General features: G+C 45.1%; 1 protein-coding gene across 3 annotated transcripts in view; it reads left to right on the top strand.

The window, feature by feature from the left end:
- Window positions 1-14783, top strand: part of LOC111854628 (dnaJ homolog subfamily C member 13) — a 55609-nt gene extending 40826 nt beyond the window's left edge. For 2 of the 3 annotated variants that reach the window (XM_023832788.2, XM_023832787.2), the window contains 25 exons: window positions 499-544; window positions 1091-1245; window positions 2643-2844; window positions 3094-3209; window positions 3446-3524; window positions 3790-3925; window positions 4317-4501; window positions 4676-4750; window positions 5865-5984; window positions 6075-6449; window positions 6857-6970; window positions 7124-7240; window positions 7362-7539; window positions 7712-7803; window positions 7951-8050; window positions 8168-8242; window positions 8323-8435; window positions 9013-9182; window positions 9376-9418; window positions 9790-9963; window positions 10078-10257; window positions 10347-10487; window positions 10750-10893; window positions 10994-11093; window positions 13581-14783. In XM_023832788.2, the coding sequence (XP_023688556.2) occupies window positions 499-544; window positions 1091-1245; window positions 2643-2844; window positions 3094-3209; window positions 3446-3524; window positions 3790-3925; window positions 4317-4501; window positions 4676-4750; window positions 5865-5984; window positions 6075-6449; window positions 6857-6970; window positions 7124-7240; window positions 7362-7539; window positions 7712-7803; window positions 7951-8050; window positions 8168-8242; window positions 8323-8435; window positions 9013-9182; window positions 9376-9418; window positions 9790-9963; window positions 10078-10257; window positions 10347-10487; window positions 10750-10893; window positions 10994-11093; window positions 13581-13678 (3328 nt within the window). In that variant the 3' untranslated portion in view covers window positions 13679-14783. Of the gene's footprint in view, window positions 1-498; window positions 545-1090; window positions 1246-2642; window positions 2845-3093; window positions 3210-3445; window positions 3525-3789; window positions 3926-4316; window positions 4502-4675; window positions 4751-5864; window positions 5985-6074; window positions 6450-6856; window positions 6971-7123; window positions 7241-7361; window positions 7540-7711; window positions 7804-7950; window positions 8051-8167; window positions 8243-8322; window positions 8436-9012; window positions 9183-9375; window positions 9419-9789; window positions 9964-10077; window positions 10258-10346; window positions 10488-10749; window positions 10894-10993; window positions 11094-12410; window positions 12516-13580 lie in introns of all 3 variants that reach the window. The other variant, XM_023832789.2, reaches the window with a different exon arrangement.
- Window positions 14784-16828: the final 2045 nt, after the last annotated feature.

The following is a 16828-nucleotide window of genomic DNA, read 5'->3' as shown; positions in this document are numbered from 1 at the left end:
CTCAAAGTATTTGCCGTAATAGCAAGCTACTTGTAAGAAATGGGGCACACGCGAAACACCGAACAATGCCACTTGAAAATCAGAAAACTTAAGCAGGACTACAGGAAAGTGAAGGATCATAATAACATAATAACTTTGTGATGATGTCAGTCAGGGGCAGTCACCGATGATATAATTTGGCACCTGTTCCAGTTTTTACGCCAGTGGAAAACCGACTTTATGGAAGTACCAAAAGTGCGGTGGAAAAGCGCCCATAGATGACCGCAGAACCCATATATATTACATGCAAAGTACTATCATGGTTTGTAGTGCAGTGTAAAGCCTTTACGGAACCCACCGTGATCCCGGGTCTCCATGGTTCTGTGACGCTGCCCTGCTGACATGCCCGTCAGAATACCCCGCACCCTGTCGCCTTGCTGCTCTCATCCTGCCCCGTTTTGTCATCTTGTCACTATCTTGCGGTCTCACGCTCATCTTGCGTCCTTCCATGTCTTCCAGGTTCCTGAAATACACTCACCTGAAGCAAGCCTTCAAGTCGGAGGAGGTGAGTTCACCTATAAATCCCTCTGTCTCCTAATCAGTAGGCGGGATGGATGGATAAGATTTTATCGATTCCCCTCAGGGGACATTCCCTTGTTACAGCAATGAGTCACACTAACAACAAACAACTTAATTATAAAGAAATATAAATGGAGAATAATAAAACAAGTTTGTTGCTAAATATTATAGCAATATTAAAACGCATAATATGTCTTATGCACATTCTCATGCCACATAACATTATTGCACATGTGCCAGATAATATATCGAAGATATGGCTGTGACATGGGTAATATTGCCCCAAGTCAATATACCGTCATAGTGCACCTCACTGATTGAGGAACAATACTGCATATCCGTAAACTGATAGAAGCAGTTTTGCACATCAGTGAAACACAGAGGAACAGTATTGCACATCAGTGAACAGAGTCCATATTAAAAAACGTGATTGTTGTGGGAACAATGACCTACAGTACAGTTTCTTTACACATGAAGGTACAATGCTCTAACTCTCACACCTCAATTCCACGACCTTTGACCTCTGGGTCAGGCCAAAGGTCAGGACGTGGTCCAGCGCAGTGTCCTGGGCCCTGTGCTTCCAGAGGCAATGGTGTGCTACCTGGAGAACTACGAGGCGGAGCGTTTCGCAGAGATCTTCCTGGGCGAGTATGACACACCAGAGGCCATCTGGAGCAGCGAGATGAGGTGATGCTGGAGTCCTTGTCAAGACCTCTCCCTCTGGGGGTGTCCGCACACATGCCCGAGTGCAGAGAGACCTCTGTGTTTCAGGGTTGCTTATTTTAGTCTGACTAGGGACGTGCCCACACAGCTTTGCAGAGAAGGGCACTGCAGTTGTGGCATTAAACAAAACTCCTAGTCAAAATATCCAGTTTAACATAAAGCAAAGAAAAAAATGTGAAAAATTAGTTTCTGATGCCCCCACCTCTTATTAAGGTACATGCACTTGTATCTGGCATTAAAGTAACATTCTAATTCTAAGATATCAGTATAAAATCTTAAGATTCATAATAATAAGTAATATCACATATTAAATATTTACACTAAACTAAGAATAGCAAAGAAAAGCATTGCACAATACGAATATCAGTTCCTGTGCATGCCTACGGTGTGACGCTTTGTCTTTCCAGTTGTTCCATTATTGTTTGCTTCACAATTGTTTGCAAATACAGTGGTACCTCAGTTCTCGAACTCATTAGAACTCTAATTTCTAAAGTCGAACCAACCAGTTCGAAAAAAAATTACATAGAACTCTATCTGAATCTCAGAAGTCAAACCATGGACGCGACCTAAGATAACTGGCACGCGCCGGGAAATGAGTCACGCGGCACGTCTCTCAGCGGAAACAAAGGGTAACGCTTCAGTCTCAGCCTCGCATTCGCTGTGATAGCACCGTGCATGTTTACACTAACTGAATGCATATATTTAGACAGTAAAAATACATTTAGACAATGATAGACAGTAACAGTAATTATTATATATTAAAATACATTTAAAATAAAGATTTCTTATTCATTATTTTAATATTAATAATAAACCATTAATACGTTTAATTATAATAAAATTGTTGTGCCTGGCGGGGACAGAACAGAGACAAAGGCGCAGACGTCAGGGTATTGGGGAATACGGGGTTTAATTACAGGTAAGGCAGGCAAAACGCAGACGGACAATACAATGACCGGACTGGGGAAACAAACTGAAATGTGGACGAAATACAGAGGACTAGTGACAACAACCAGAAACAGCTGATCACACGGGGATTCCACACGGGGTTAACGAGGGGGCGTGGCACACGGAAGGAGCAGACGATTCTGAGGTACCACTGTATATCGAATATATCGAATATCTGACTTCATCCTGCAGCAACATTGCAGCGTGTTAAAATAACAGTACACTGATCATTAGCATGTCTGTGCGTATAAAACCATTGAGTACTGTGTAACTGTCTGCCAGTGCCTTAGGCTTGGTGCTGGCAGATAGACCTTTTATTGTGTGTGAAATGCCCACCGTATGTAAACAGGCACAAACATCTACAGCGGCAGTATTTGGAGCGTTCATCGCAATGTCCTGTATGTTGTCCACAGACGACTGATGATCGAGAAGATCGCTGCCCATCTGGCCGACTTCACTCCCAGGCTGCAGAGCAACACACGGGCGCTCTACCAGTACTGCCCCATCCCCGTTATCAGCTTCCCCCAGCTGGACTACGAGCTCTTCTGTAACATCTACTACCTCAGACACCTATGTGACGAGATCCGGTTCCCCAACTGGCCAATCCGAGAGCCTGTACGTCGACCATCCCTCTTTCATGAAATGCCTGTCGGTGTTTTTAAACTGGCTTGATAAACATTAATTCCTCAGGAGATTGGGGTTTGAGTCTTCGCCTGGGAGTTAGCATGTGCTCCCTATGTTGTGGGGTTGGATCTGGGTTCTCCGGTTTCCCCCCAGATTTGAAAATCCTGCTAAGGTGAATCGGAGTTGCTTCTTTTTATTATTATTTTTAAATTTTTGAACACTTGGGGTGCTTTCCTGCAGGTGAAGCTGCTGAAGGATGCACTGGAGGCCTGGAAGAGGGAAGTGGAGAAGAAGCCGCCGTCTATGTCTATAGATGACGCCTATGAGGTCCTCAACCTGCCCAAGGGACAAGGACAGTGAGTCAAGTCTATGTCTTTGCAGAAGCTCTCGAAATTAATTAGACTTATTGTTCTAGGCAGAAACTATTAATTAAATGCTTTACAGACGGCCTGATTTTTGGCAATTTTCTGTATAATGGGTGCTTTGTCATCTAATGTCACTGAATAATGAATTTGTTTGAAGAACCTGTCATAGAAAATCTGTGTTAAGTCAGTGGTGAGGTGGCAGTGTCAATTTTGGTGTTTCTCTACAGGCATGATGAGAGTAAGATCAGGAAGGCCTACTTCAGACTGGCCCAGAAGTATCACCCAGACAAGAACCCAGAGGGCAGGGTACGTTCATCTGCGGCTTTGTTCTCAGCTGTCAGAATTGGAAAGCAATGTCCCAGATCCGTTCATCTTAATGTTCTCTGTCTAGACTCTTACTGAATTTGCACAGGTCTGTACATTTGCTGGGAACAAACAACCTTTGACTGCTTTATGTTATGGGAATATAATTAAAAACGCTTTACTGTGGGTGTTACGAAGAGTGGATTATGGTTACATTTTTCTGGTGTGCATGGATAGCATGGTGTAATGTTTCTTCCACCCCCACCAGGACATGTTTGAGAAGGTGAACAAAGCCTACGAGTTCCTGTGCACCAAGTCAGCCCGAATCACTCACGGACCCGACCCAGAGAACATCATCCTCATCCTCAAGGCCCAGAGCATTCTCTTCAACAGGCACCGGCAGGGTTCGTTATCCTTTTCCCGGCACTTCCAAGCTCCCTTTCAGTCTGTCATGTTTTTGTCACTCTACCTGTCCGTTTGGTCAGTCCCGTTTGCCGCATCAGATTTGCCCAGCTCAGGTCTGTCTTTCCTAGTTCATGGCCGCCCATGTTCTGGCTTCTGTCCCAGCTAAACCAGACTTCCTCCAGGACCTTCTCGTTAACAAGATTTGGCCCCCTGGCTGGTTTATCAACGACAATTAAGAGTTCAATTTTTGAATCCGTTATACTTAATGAGATGCTGGGACTATGAATACCAGATAACCTCACCTGTTTACATTTTCCTGCATCACAAGCCCGCTTCCTGGTGTGGCAGCCATTCTCTTGATATCTACTGGCTCCCATTTGTCTCCTACAGAGCTGGAGCCCTATAAGTATGCCGGCTATCCCATGCTGATCAAGACCATCACCATGGAGACTAGTGATCAGCAGCTCTTCTCGAAAACCTCCCCGCTGCTCCCCGCCGCCACAGAGCTGGCCTTCCACACGGTCAACTGCTCAGCGCTCAATGCCGAAGAGCTGAGGCGGGAAAATGGGATTGAGGTATGGTCGCGATGCGTCAGTGTTCACTTTGACGTCTGTTTTGTTGTTCCGCCATGAATGTTAGGAGATCAAAGCCATCATTCGGATGAGTCATCTCCTGTTGCTGCCGTCATCTGCTATGAGCTCCCCTTAAGTCACCTCCATCATTCTTCTCTTTTTCTGTCTGTGCTGCAGATGCTGCTGGAGGCCCTTACCCGATGCGTGGCTGTGCTCACTGCCTCCAGCAAGCTAGAGGACATGGCCGTGCAGGTATGATGCTGGGGCCTGATCCTGCCCCAGAGGGTCAGCCAGTGTTCCTTTCTTTCAGATTCATTGCGTCTCAGTTTCTCAAGTCAAGTCAGATGGGGATTGTCCATCCATCCATATACAGGTATACAGTGGCATGAAATATCGTTCCCCCCAGGACCATGGCGCAACATACAACTAGCAACGAAGGGACGGGTTTTACAGTACTTAAAGTTTTTTTAGCCTAGTCTAGGGTCAGTGTGAGACAAACTGTAAAAGTGATTTCAAAGATTTATTGTGGGATTAGTTATTAGTCAGCTGGAAGACAGATATTTACAATATTTACAAACCAATGGCAATAATAATGCTGATTTACACAAAGGCAAATTTTGAAATACCCCACTTGAACTACAAGACAACAGTGGGACCTGAACCCAGAAAACAGAAATATGACCACACAAACCAGTTACAAAAGTAGAGCTGCCGCCTGCTTCCTGATAGGCTTCAAACTTTTGCTTAAGAAGCATCACCTTTGGCAGGCACCAATCATCTTCTTTCCCTGGTTCTACTGTGATCCACTGGCGAGTCAAACAGCTTCTTGAGGGGGAAACCACCCACACAAAAATACGAGGCAAGGGCGTAACAAAGTGCAAAAACGTATCTGGGTCCAGGTTGTGGGTGCACTAGTATAAGATTCCCAGACCTCCCTCTCCCCAACCAGCTCCTTCAGGGGGGTGGGATACCCAGACGCTCCCAGGCCAGTTAAGAGAGTCAGTCTCTCTAGTGTTTCCTGGGTCTGCCCCAAGGTCTGTTCCTGTATGGATATGCCTCAAGCATCACCCTAGAGAGGCATCCTAGATAGGTTCTTGAAGCTCCTCAGCTGGTTTTTTTCAATAGGGAGGAGCAGTAGCTCAACTTTGAGCCCTTCCTGGATGTCCAACTCTAAGGCTTATCTCAGAAACCTTGCAAATTAAACTAATTTAAAACGTATAGATAATATAAACCTGAGTATGAATGGCAAAGTCTTGAAAGCTGTGCAAAATGTAATGTTTTTTTCGTGTGGGTTTCAGTCATAAGCCTCCCTGGTGGGCTTCTGTGGACCTCAGAGCAAAGTGACAATTACTCCTGCCTCCCCCAGGTCTGTGGGCACATCTGCAGGTGCTTCAGTGTGGCAGCGCAGTTCGAGGAGTGTCGGGAGAAGATCATCGAGCTGCCCAACATCATCCGGGACCTGTGCCACGTGCTCTACTATGGAAGGGTGAGGACAGCTCTATCCCTTTGAAGATGGAGGCCAGATTTTAATCTAGGGCTGGTGTCTCACATCACTTTCATGTGCACCTCTCCACAGGGCATCCCCCGAATGGCAGCCTTGGCGGTGCAGTGCGTCAGTTCCTTCGCCGTGGACTTTTTCCTACAGACGCACCTCTACCACGCTGGTGTGCTCTGGCACCTGCTGGTCAACCTCTTCAACTACGACTACACGCTGGAGGAGAGCGGCATCCAGAAGAGCCAGGAGACCCACCAGCAGGAAGTGGCTAACAGCCTGGCCAAGTACAGCCTTGTAGCCCTCAGCCGGCTTGGGGGCTACAGCACGGGCCTGGAGGGGGAAGCTGCAGACAGCGCGGTGGAGACCCCCCCAGAAAACCCCACCATCAGGAAGAGCCTAGCTGCCATGCTCACCCCATACATCTCCCGGAAGCTGTCCTCTGGCACTCCTGCGGAGGTATGGCTAGGATCAGAGGCACTTTATGACGTGTTCAGATGACAACCTTGCATCTATCCTGCTAAACTGGAATTAGTGGTTAGGTTTAGGCGTTAGATTTAAGATTGGTATGATGGTAGCCCTTGTGAAAAATACGGCTCCTGGTACCATCCAATGGTAATCTGTCCTGACCTATATTGTCTGGTCTCACCATAGAGGGATCCCTTCTAGGCCTGGCTGTAGAGGGATCACTATATTGGTCCAGCTACAGAGTAATCTGAAAGGGGCTTCATCATTGTCTGGTCTCACAGTAAAGGGATCCTGGGCTTTGTTGTAAACGGATCCCTACTGGGTCCGGCCGAAAAGGAATCTGTAGGTGACCTTATCATCGTCTGGTCTCACTGTCCATTATATTTGGTCTGTTCTAGATATTAAAGCTGCTCAACAGTAACTCGGAAAACCCATACTTAATCTGGAACAATGGGACACGGGCTGAACTCGTGGAATTTCTGGAAAACCAGCAGGAAAGCCACATCAAAAGGGTAAGGGGAGGAGTGTGTCCTTGTTGACAGACATAGGTCTGCATAAGAGTTAGAGAATGGTTACTTATATTTCTGCCATTGTTGCACAGAAACTAAATCTACCTGAATTGAGATAAGCAATAAGGTCATAAGGTAGTTTTGCTTCTCACGCAGAGTGAGTGTGATAAGAGCTTCGGCTCTGAGTTTGTGTTCAGCGACCACAGCAAGGAGCTGATTGTCGGCGAGATCTTTGTGAGGGTCTACAATGAGCAGCCAGCTTATCCTCTGGAGGTCAGTAGCCACACTCACAGCTTGCGCATTGCCGCAGACAAATTTGAACAGTACCCACCAATCATTTTATCCGGAACATTAACATCATTCTTTATGCCCCTGCCCCCTCCATCTACCATAGTTCCCCAAGGTGTTTGCTGCTAGTCTGCTGGACTATGTGGGCTCTCAAGCCCAGTACCTTTGCACCCTGCTGGCTATGACCCAAGCCAGCAAGGTAGAGTCCCAGCAGCATGCCCAGAGGCTCAAGTGGGCCGAGATGGCCCTGGAGGCTCTCCGCAACGTCATAAAAAACAACCCAGGTACAGACACTCGTGTTGACGTGTACAATATGACCTGTAGACATGTATGAGGGCACAGTCAACACAGTGTAGCACAGGTGGAGTTGGTTTGGGTAGGTGTGGAAGGGATGCCAAACATACCTCTCCCTCATGACTGTTGTGTTGAGTGACCTTGTCACCCCACTATGTACAGGGTCTGAGTCAGAGTGCATCGGACACTTCAAGCTCCTCTTCTCCCTGCTACGAGTCCATGGGGCAGGCAAGGTCCAGCAGCTGGCTCTGGAGGTACTTCTGTCACCTTCACCCACATATAACACCTACTCTGTGGTGCCAGACACTGTTGACTGCTCTGTGACTCCTCATTCTAAAATGCTATCTTTTAAATCATTTTAAGTCTGCTTAGTTGTATCATCTGTACTTTCCCAACCTCAGGTTGTGAACACTGTCACCAAGAACCAGGACTGTGTGAGCAATATCGCAGAGTCTCTTGTGCTGTCTAACCTCCTGGTGCTTCTCCATTCTCTACCATCCAGTAAGACCTTGTTCAGATGTTTGCCTCCTCCGGCAGTAAAATGCAGATTCCCTTTCAGTCATGTTGCTGATCCATCTTGGTCACGTTCACTCACATCATGATTCTGTCCTGTTTTAGGCAGGCAGCTAGTACTGGAAACCCTGTATGCCTTGACATCCAATACGAAGATAATTAAAGAAGCCATGGCTAAAGGTAAGTGCAGTAGCCATGTGGCTAAGCTAACTTTGTGTTAACACCCATGCTATTAGTAACCTTGTTCCTTTTATCTACAGGTGCACTGATCTACCTGCTGGACCTCTTCTGTAACTCCACGCACCCCCAGGTGCGCTCCCAGACTGCTGAGCTCTTCGCTAAGATGACCTCTGACAAGCTAGTAGGACCCAAGGTAAGACGGGGTGTATGATGCCGTCTGCACCAAGTAATGTGAGTGACAAAGGAACTTGAATTTGAATATTGTTCCAGGAAAGGTTTGTCACTGATCATTCACATCAAGTGTAATGCCCTCTCCATGTGCTGATTTGGAGAAGCAAAGGGTCTATTACTATTGAGCTTTGAGAATAACTGGATAAGTATATAGAGGATTTGTGCCTGGATCTTGTATGAAGGCTGAATATAGGATTACATTATACTATTAGAGGTGCAGAGAGAATGGTTATCCAGGTTTGGTGTGGGTCTAACCAAACCAATTGCAGCTTCAACTTGAGCAAAGATCACTTTTCCTTTCCGTCCTATCATGTACCAGGACTTGGTGAGAATCCATATCATTTTATAAGGATGTGGGGAATGTTGTAGGCCTAGATGTCCAAGTCCAGATGGCTTCTCTCACTCCTATCTCCTGCTTTGCTCCTCTCACCAAATTGTTGTACACTTGCTCAGTGTTTCCGTGTCCAAACAAAGCTTTCTATTTGGTTTTATCAGCCTTCCAGGTTGGTCTGTTACAGGTTCACCTACCTTTCCTTCAGGTCCGGTTGACGCTTATGCGTTTCCTGCCCTCCGTCTTCATGGAAGCTATGAGGGACAGCCCCGAGGCAGCTGTGCACATATTCGAAGGCACACACGAGAACCCCGAGCTCATCTGGAACGACAGCTCCCGGGAGACGGTCTCCACCACCGTCCGCGAAATGATGCTCCAGTACGATGTCCCCTATGACTCTGTGTCTTGCCCCTCACACTACTCGTCATTGTTCTTCATTGTTTACACCCGCAGTACCTACCGCAAACTGCAAGATCCCATGCCTTGGCTAATAGCATTGTATACAAGAAAGTTGGCCTATGCATGTGTTTTGTAAACTTTCTGATAGCTGGTTCTTCCTTTCCCTATCCAGACACTTTAAACAACAGAAGGATAATCCTGATATCAACTGGAAGGTGAGTTTGTGGGTATGGTTTTTAGGCTGTAGCAATTGTGGTGGGTGTACTATTTATGAATAAACTGTACGTTTTCATGATCCTTAGTGCTGCTCTCTGACACAACTAGAACATTTTAATAGCATGAACCATAGAACATAACACAAACATTGCAAAAGTAAAGTAATGTAGCCCATTCATTTTTATTATGGTTATTTAATATATGTCTGAAAGTCAGATTTTATTTTATTTATTTTTTAGTGCTGAATTGAGTGAATTTAGGCTGCCCCATTTAAACTCCCCCTGGCATGACATTTGTCAGACTCCTGCACCCTCTCTGAAGCAAACGGCTCCTCATCTAGCTGAAGATTTGCATGTCCGTGTTTCTTCAGCTTCCAGAGGATTTCACGGTGATGTACGGTGCCGGGCAGGGAGAACTGGCAGTGGGTGGCGTCTTCCTCCGTATCTTCATCGGCCAGCCGGGCTGGGTTCTGCGCAAACCCAGGGAGTTCTTGGTATCCCTGTTAGAAACCCTCACCGAGCTGCTGGAGAAGAATAACCCCAACGTGAGTGACATGCTGGCCTTCACCCTCCCTTGTCTCTGCTGCCACAATCGCTGCCCATGTAGCTGTATGAAGCCAAAGATACAGGCATCATTATCTTCTGTTCATCCTCTTCAGGGTGAGACCCTTGAAACCGTTACCACGGCGGCCGTCTGCCTCTTCAGCACTCAGACCCAGCTAGCTGACCAGGTCCCACCGCTGGGCCACCTGCCCCGAATACTGGCAGCCATGAATCACAAGAACAACGCCGTGACTAAGAGCTCCATCCGCCTTATTCACGTACTTTCCGATAATGAGGTGAGGCCATGGCATCTCAGCACTGCATGTGGCAGCCATGATCCATGGTCCACAACCCTCTTGACCTCCTAACTTGTACCTGTTCACAGCTCTGCGTACGCTCCATGGCTTCCCTGGACACCATCGGGCCGCTCATGAGCGGGATGAAGGTCCGGGCTGACATGGTGGGCCTGGCGTGTGAGGCACTGAACAGAATGTTCCAGAAAGAGCAGACTGACCTGGTGGCCCAGGTACCCCCCCCCCCCATTTATGTTAATATTTAGAGATTGCCCTAACTCTAGTATTCATAGAGAGGGCCCAACCTTATTAACCAATGAGATGTTTTAGATCAGTGAGTGACACAGGAGGGGACCAATCAACATTTAATCTGAGGCCAGTGCCCCTATGGCCCCACCCCTGCATGCACCCCTGCTGTAGATTCACGGCCACTTTCTTTGCTATGTCTCTGTTTCTTTCTTTGTGTATGACGCTCCTACATCTGTGTCCACACAGGCCCTGAAGGTGGACCTGGTGCCTTACCTGCTCAGGCTATTGGAGGGCATAGGTCTGGAGACCCTGGAGAACCCCTCTGCCACCAAGGCCCAGATAGTCAAAGCACTCAAGTCCATGTCGCGCAGCCTGCAGTATGGAGATCAGGTAGCAATGAGTCTCTGGCAACACTGGGCTTAGCCGTTAGCACATGGCACTAGTAATTAGAGCGGTGGCCGCCTGACAGATGGATGTGTGTCTCTTTCAGGTTAGCGAAATCCTGTCCCATTCCACTGTGTGGAGTGCCTTCAAGGACCAGAAACACGACCTGTTCATCTCCGACTCTCAAACGGCGGGGTACCTGACAGGTATGTGCTCAGGCCACTCCCTCTCATTCTCTTTGGTCCACCTCAGTCAGCTGTAAACCATCCATTTGGCAGTCATATGACCCATAAGGGAGGGTGATGCAGCTCAGTTCTCCCCTTGCTGTTGCCCTTTGCTCCAACTTTATCTCTGCTGACTCTGCAATCTCCAGGTAACTTTGCTTTTACACACACAAGCACAAATACTGCCCCCTATAGGACTAATTGAGCACAAAGAAGGGATATACAGTAAAACCGGTCTAAGTCAACACTCGCGGGACCAGGTTAAAAGTGACGACTTAGACATAAGTCGCCAAAGTGTTCTATCTCGCCGTTTTGTCGACTAGTAAATATAACTCGCCGTTTTGCCGACTTATAAAATCGACACTTCGGCGACTTGTGTCTATCTCGCCGTTTTGTCGACTAGTAAATATAACTCGCCGTTTTGCCGACTTATAAAATCGACACTTCGGCGACTTATGTCTATCTCGCCGTTTTGCCGACTAGTAAATATAACACCATACCTCTACTACACCGCACTATACACGCGAGACTTAAGCCCAGGGAGCGACTAGTGCGATAGGTGGGGATTCCCCGTTTCTACATTGCCGTGGTGACAAGCAGGCGGCGGGAATGCAGCGATTGGGGTGTCGACTTACAGGTAGGAAAATCCATTCATTTGTGTTGTTCGGGATTTAGGTGACGACTAAGGGAATTTGACGACTTACAAGCGGCGATTTACACAAGGAATTTTAAAGGAAACATCATTAGGAAAAATCGGGACTTTTGCTTGAGCGTCGACTTGTGCACATTGACGAGTTACAAGACGGCGACCAGTTTTACTGTAGATAGTCTGTATCACTATTGTGATATTTACAGAGTTCTCTCATTCCAGTATTACAGCAAATAAAACTTGAATGATGGTATAATCCAGCTTTCTATAACAGCTACGTGTATCCTTCCAATCGTTCATATCTGGTTACCCCTAATAATCAAGACTATTCTTATGTCTTCCCTGGGACAGTACATACACGGCAGATATTGATTTCTGAACTGAAGGCAGCTAAAACATTAGTTAATAGTTCACTCCAGTCCAGAATAGTACATGTAATTAGGGAGCACACTTCTTCAGAATTTGGCAGTATCTGAAGAAATGCTTTCTGGGAAAAAATATCTTTGCAACACAAAACTCCTCCCCTGTGCTGCTTCTGTCACCTGGCTCCTTCCCCGTGGCTCAGCGTCTGTTTCCCCACCCTCCTGGCCTCCCTCTCTTCCTTGACCACAACCCCCCCACCCCTCCACCGCGTTCTGTCTCCTCCTCAGGTGTGTCCACCCCCTCCCTCCTGGCAGCCAGCAGTCCCCTGCGGAGCGGGCTGTAGACGCCACATCTGCGGCTTCTCTGCCCCCTTCTTTCTAACTCTGACGCAGGTAGACAGTCTCTCTCTGGCTCCCCTGCGCCCTCCTCTGTCGCTCTGGCACTGCGTTTGCTTCCTGCTTCTGGTTTTTTCTATTTTCCCCTGATGCTTTTGTTACTTTTGCCGACCTTCAGTTTTGGTTTTTACTTTTAAGTTCAAGGTAAGTTTTAAGTCTGAACCGCCAACTTTCTTGTAGATAGACATCAGACTAGTTAGCTCCTCTTAACAACACACTTTGCTACCTGACTACAGCTCTTTAGGCAAGGTAACCGCCTTTATTCATGTGCCAATCTGTAGCTTTGTGGGTTAGGTCTCTTTGCCCATGATAGGAAGGTTGCTGGTTCAAATCCCAGGGTTGACAGAGTGATTTGGCCCATCGATCCAAGGATTTCTCACATATGCTCAATAAATGTAAGTTCAAGTAAATATGGATGCAGAAATTTATCAACAAAAGGAAAACCCAAACTGACACAAAAGATTGACATACTTGTAATGGATTTGTGTACTATGACCTGACAAATGGCTGGTTTTCTGAAAAATCTTTCATGAAATAAAGACACTGGGTCCGCTGTTCATTTCCTGTTTCGCATAAGCACCTGTGGCCCGGAAAAAGCATAATGTACTGTAGGTACCAACAAAGTGCTCACTGGGGATTACATGACAATATCAATTGGCTGTGATCCACATGCCTGGGAATAAAGCACAAAAATACTGTCCACTTTTTTTTCATTATTTGGTATTGATTCGTGGCGGCGTGGTTGCACATTGGTTAACACTGTTGCCTGACATCTTTGGCACCAGAGACCCTGTCTCTGTGTGTAGAGTTTGTAAACTCCATGATGACATGGGGAATATTCTATGGGTTCACCAGTTTCTCCCCCTCAGTCCAGAAACATGCTACAGTGAATCTGAGTTACCAAATTGTCTGTAGCTTGTCTGTAGGTGTGAATGTTTGTGTGCACATGCGCATATAAGATGGGTGGATGGATGGATGGATGGGTGATGTTGATTCCTACAGAAATCACCTGTCAGGAGCATCCAGATCTGACAGTTTCTTCTTCCTGTTCGACTAACAAAGGTCCGGGAGTGGCAGGCTACCTGACCTCTGGGGCGGCCTCCACCGTAATGCCAAACATGCCCCCACCAGTAGACAACGACGTCGGAGAGCAGTGCTGACCGATCGACGGCGGTGCCTACGTCCCGGGCAGAAAGGCCCCCCTGCAATTGCAGTCTACAGCTCTACCAAATTGAACAGTAGAGAGTGAGGCTTTAGGAGGGGGGGGTGACAGGGATGGATCATGGACCCTTGTACCTCTCCACCCTAATGTCCTCCAGATCCCAAACAGCACTCACCTTGATCCAAGGTTTTTGTGTGTGTGTGTGTGTGTATGTGTATGTGTGTGTGTTTTTCCCTCCTTAAATCAGTAACAAATCCATAACACATTTTTTTGTGTGCTGGCAAAGTCGTGCACTTGGTTCCTGTCTCGATTTGTTCCCAGGCAAGACGAGTATAGTTTACTTTTGTATGAATATATAATTGGGTTTTTTTTTTACTCATTTTGTGTATGAACGCGACCAGAGAAAGGCTATACCGTCTATTCGATTCCCCTCCCCATCCTGTCCCCCTTACTTGGTCTGAAATACCAGCCAAACCCCCACAGAGGAGACCCCCCCCCCCCTTCCTGGCTCTGCTGGGTCCAGTGGCTGTGGCTTGTTTTTCCTTCCTTTCTTACCATGGTTTAAAACGTTTTTTTTTTTTTTTTACGTATTTTTTTTTTTTTTTTTTTTGATTTTCAAGACTGTGATCCTGACTATATGGACTATTGATTTTCTATGATGTTTTATAGTGTTATATGGGAGGGAATAACAGAAACATACACCGGTTTGCTTGATCTGGACGTCTCACCAAATTCATATCTGCTCGGCTGGGCATGACGGTAGCTCCTTCTCTACCTTCTCCAGGATCCTGCTTATCTGCTGTCCTCCTCTCTGAAATGTTTTTTCTTTTGTACTTAATCTCATCCCCCACCCCCAGACTGCAAAAACCAGTATATTCATACTTAAAAATGACTGCCTTTACAAAGTCAAATTAGCTCCTAAGGACACAGAAAAGAAAGAATATTAACTGATTATAAAAGTATGTGAAAGACTAGTGCAATTGTGAAATGGCCTATGTAATATTCCGTATGTAAACTTTCTATATTGAATGTACATTAAAAAAAAAAATCAGTCAAACTGTACATAAAATTTTAAGAATAAACAAAGGGAATACACAGGAAAATGTTTATTTTTCTTAATGTGTAATGCAGTAGACTGGAATGATGATATGATTCAGTTCCCATGTGTTACATATTGTATTGAAAGCTACAACAATTAAGTTAACAATTCTGACATTCATCTTTACAGAAAAGTGGTAATGGCATATTTAATTCTAACATTTAAATGCCCTGGAGGCATAGTTTTATGTCTCTCTTTGTCAATATCTGAAGTAAAAAAAAAAAAAACATGAATGTAATCTTTTTTGCAAAGATAGAAATTAATTGCACATCATTTTATAGCCCAGGTTCGTGATTAAATTGGAATGATATTAATCCAAAATGTTATTCATCATTATCAGGGTCTTGGGGTAATAGGGATCATATTTACCTGACAAAATTTCCAGGACGTTTGAATGCCAATTTACAAAGGCCTACAGCAAACAGAAAGGTCATTATAAACTACGTAGTGTCAAATCAAGTTGTCTATTGCAAACATTTTTTTCCATAGACCTAAAATAAAAAAGTAAATGTAAGATATTGATGTGTAACAAAACGCTTAATATGATAACACTGACTTCCCAGAAACAGCACAGGAAAGCATCATTACCGCGTTTCTGAATATTTATATAATGTGACTCCCAGTGCCGATCCGAACCATATGCAGCGCAACCGGTTCAAATTTCGGCCAGGGTTACTTCGCTACAAAATACTTTTTAGTAAACTGACTTTTTTATTTGTTTTATATTAGTGTAGTTTTGCAAGCGAGATGATGAATTAATGCAAATACAGACGCTCCTCTATTTACGAACGAGTTACGTCGGTTCGTAACTTGAAATGTTCGTAAGTCGTCATTCAACATCATTTTAAGGGTATACGCAAGTACAAAAAACTAGGATGCTGCGCGGCGGGAGTAGCGGCCAGGAGTCGTACTAGGCGGAACAGGCGCACAGATCGAATTTTATGGTTATGTATATTTCGACAGCTACAATTGTAATTGCATTCCTTATGCTTAACCTTTAACGTATATCCCTAATTGTGGAATATAATCAGATTCCATCAACATAATTTGCTAATATGTGTATAAATATCACTCCTACAGGTGTATGCACCTGTATATTGCTATTAATGTTTAGAGAAAACGCTAATTTGCCAATCCCAATTATAGGTTTATTTCACAAAAATGTTTTACTATTCTTTTATTTTGTATATTACTACATTACATCAGTTCATTTTACATTCGTTTCGGGACTCTTTAATATATTTTTCTTTCATTGTGTCCAGTTTCTATGATAATTTCATGTACCCTGGTCTCGTAATCCAACTACCTCTCAATGTGCCGATTACAATCGCATCCCTTTCACAACTCACTGACTGAACAGCGCTCCCAGAAACGCACATACTTTATTTCCAATTACTTACTGATAGTAGGAGTAAGATTCCAGTTCAGCGGAGTAGCTCATCAGCTGCAACTGTAGCCGATTTAGATAATTATTAAGTAATCGTGTATATGGCTATGGCATTCAGAGTACCTAAAGACCTCCCTCTTTTAAATAAAGAAATATTGATTGGGTATATAGTTTTACCACTCAGGCTTAACTACTAAAAATCCATCAACTACTTAAAATGTACATACGAGCACTTTGATTCATTAATCCCATTCACCATGACCTCAATCTATCAAGGAACCTAATAAACTAAAGTTTTTATTTGCATGTTTTTATAACCATTTTCCTTTATTATGTAATGATACACTGCTCCCCATGGAGTGAAAAGGTACCAGTACTTGCATATTAGCCATAAAATAATTTCCCCCTGTGATAATTATAGTCCATCTAAATCTAATGTAAAACACCGGAAAGCTCTTCTTTGGATGCAGCTGTTTCTGCATTTGTGCCTGTGTTGCCATATATATATTGGCGGTATCCTTTTAATTTAAATATCATTTGGGAAAATAAGGTCTGGTCACTCTCGTTCAGAATGGCAACAAAAAAACGTGCATCTCAAATTAAACCCCACAGGTCGTACGGTTCAGGGTGTACAGTACTGATCACGTGAAAGAGCAGCCCAA

This window comes from Paramormyrops kingsleyae, chromosome 1 (genome assembly GCF_048594095.1).
Source record: "Paramormyrops kingsleyae isolate MSU_618 chromosome 1, PKINGS_0.4, whole genome shotgun sequence".
NCBI classification, from domain to species: Eukaryota; Metazoa; Chordata; class Actinopteri; order Osteoglossiformes; family Mormyridae; genus Paramormyrops; species Paramormyrops kingsleyae.
The sequence above is the reverse complement of the archived record's forward strand: the minus strand, read 5'-3'. Positions and strand labels throughout refer to the sequence as shown.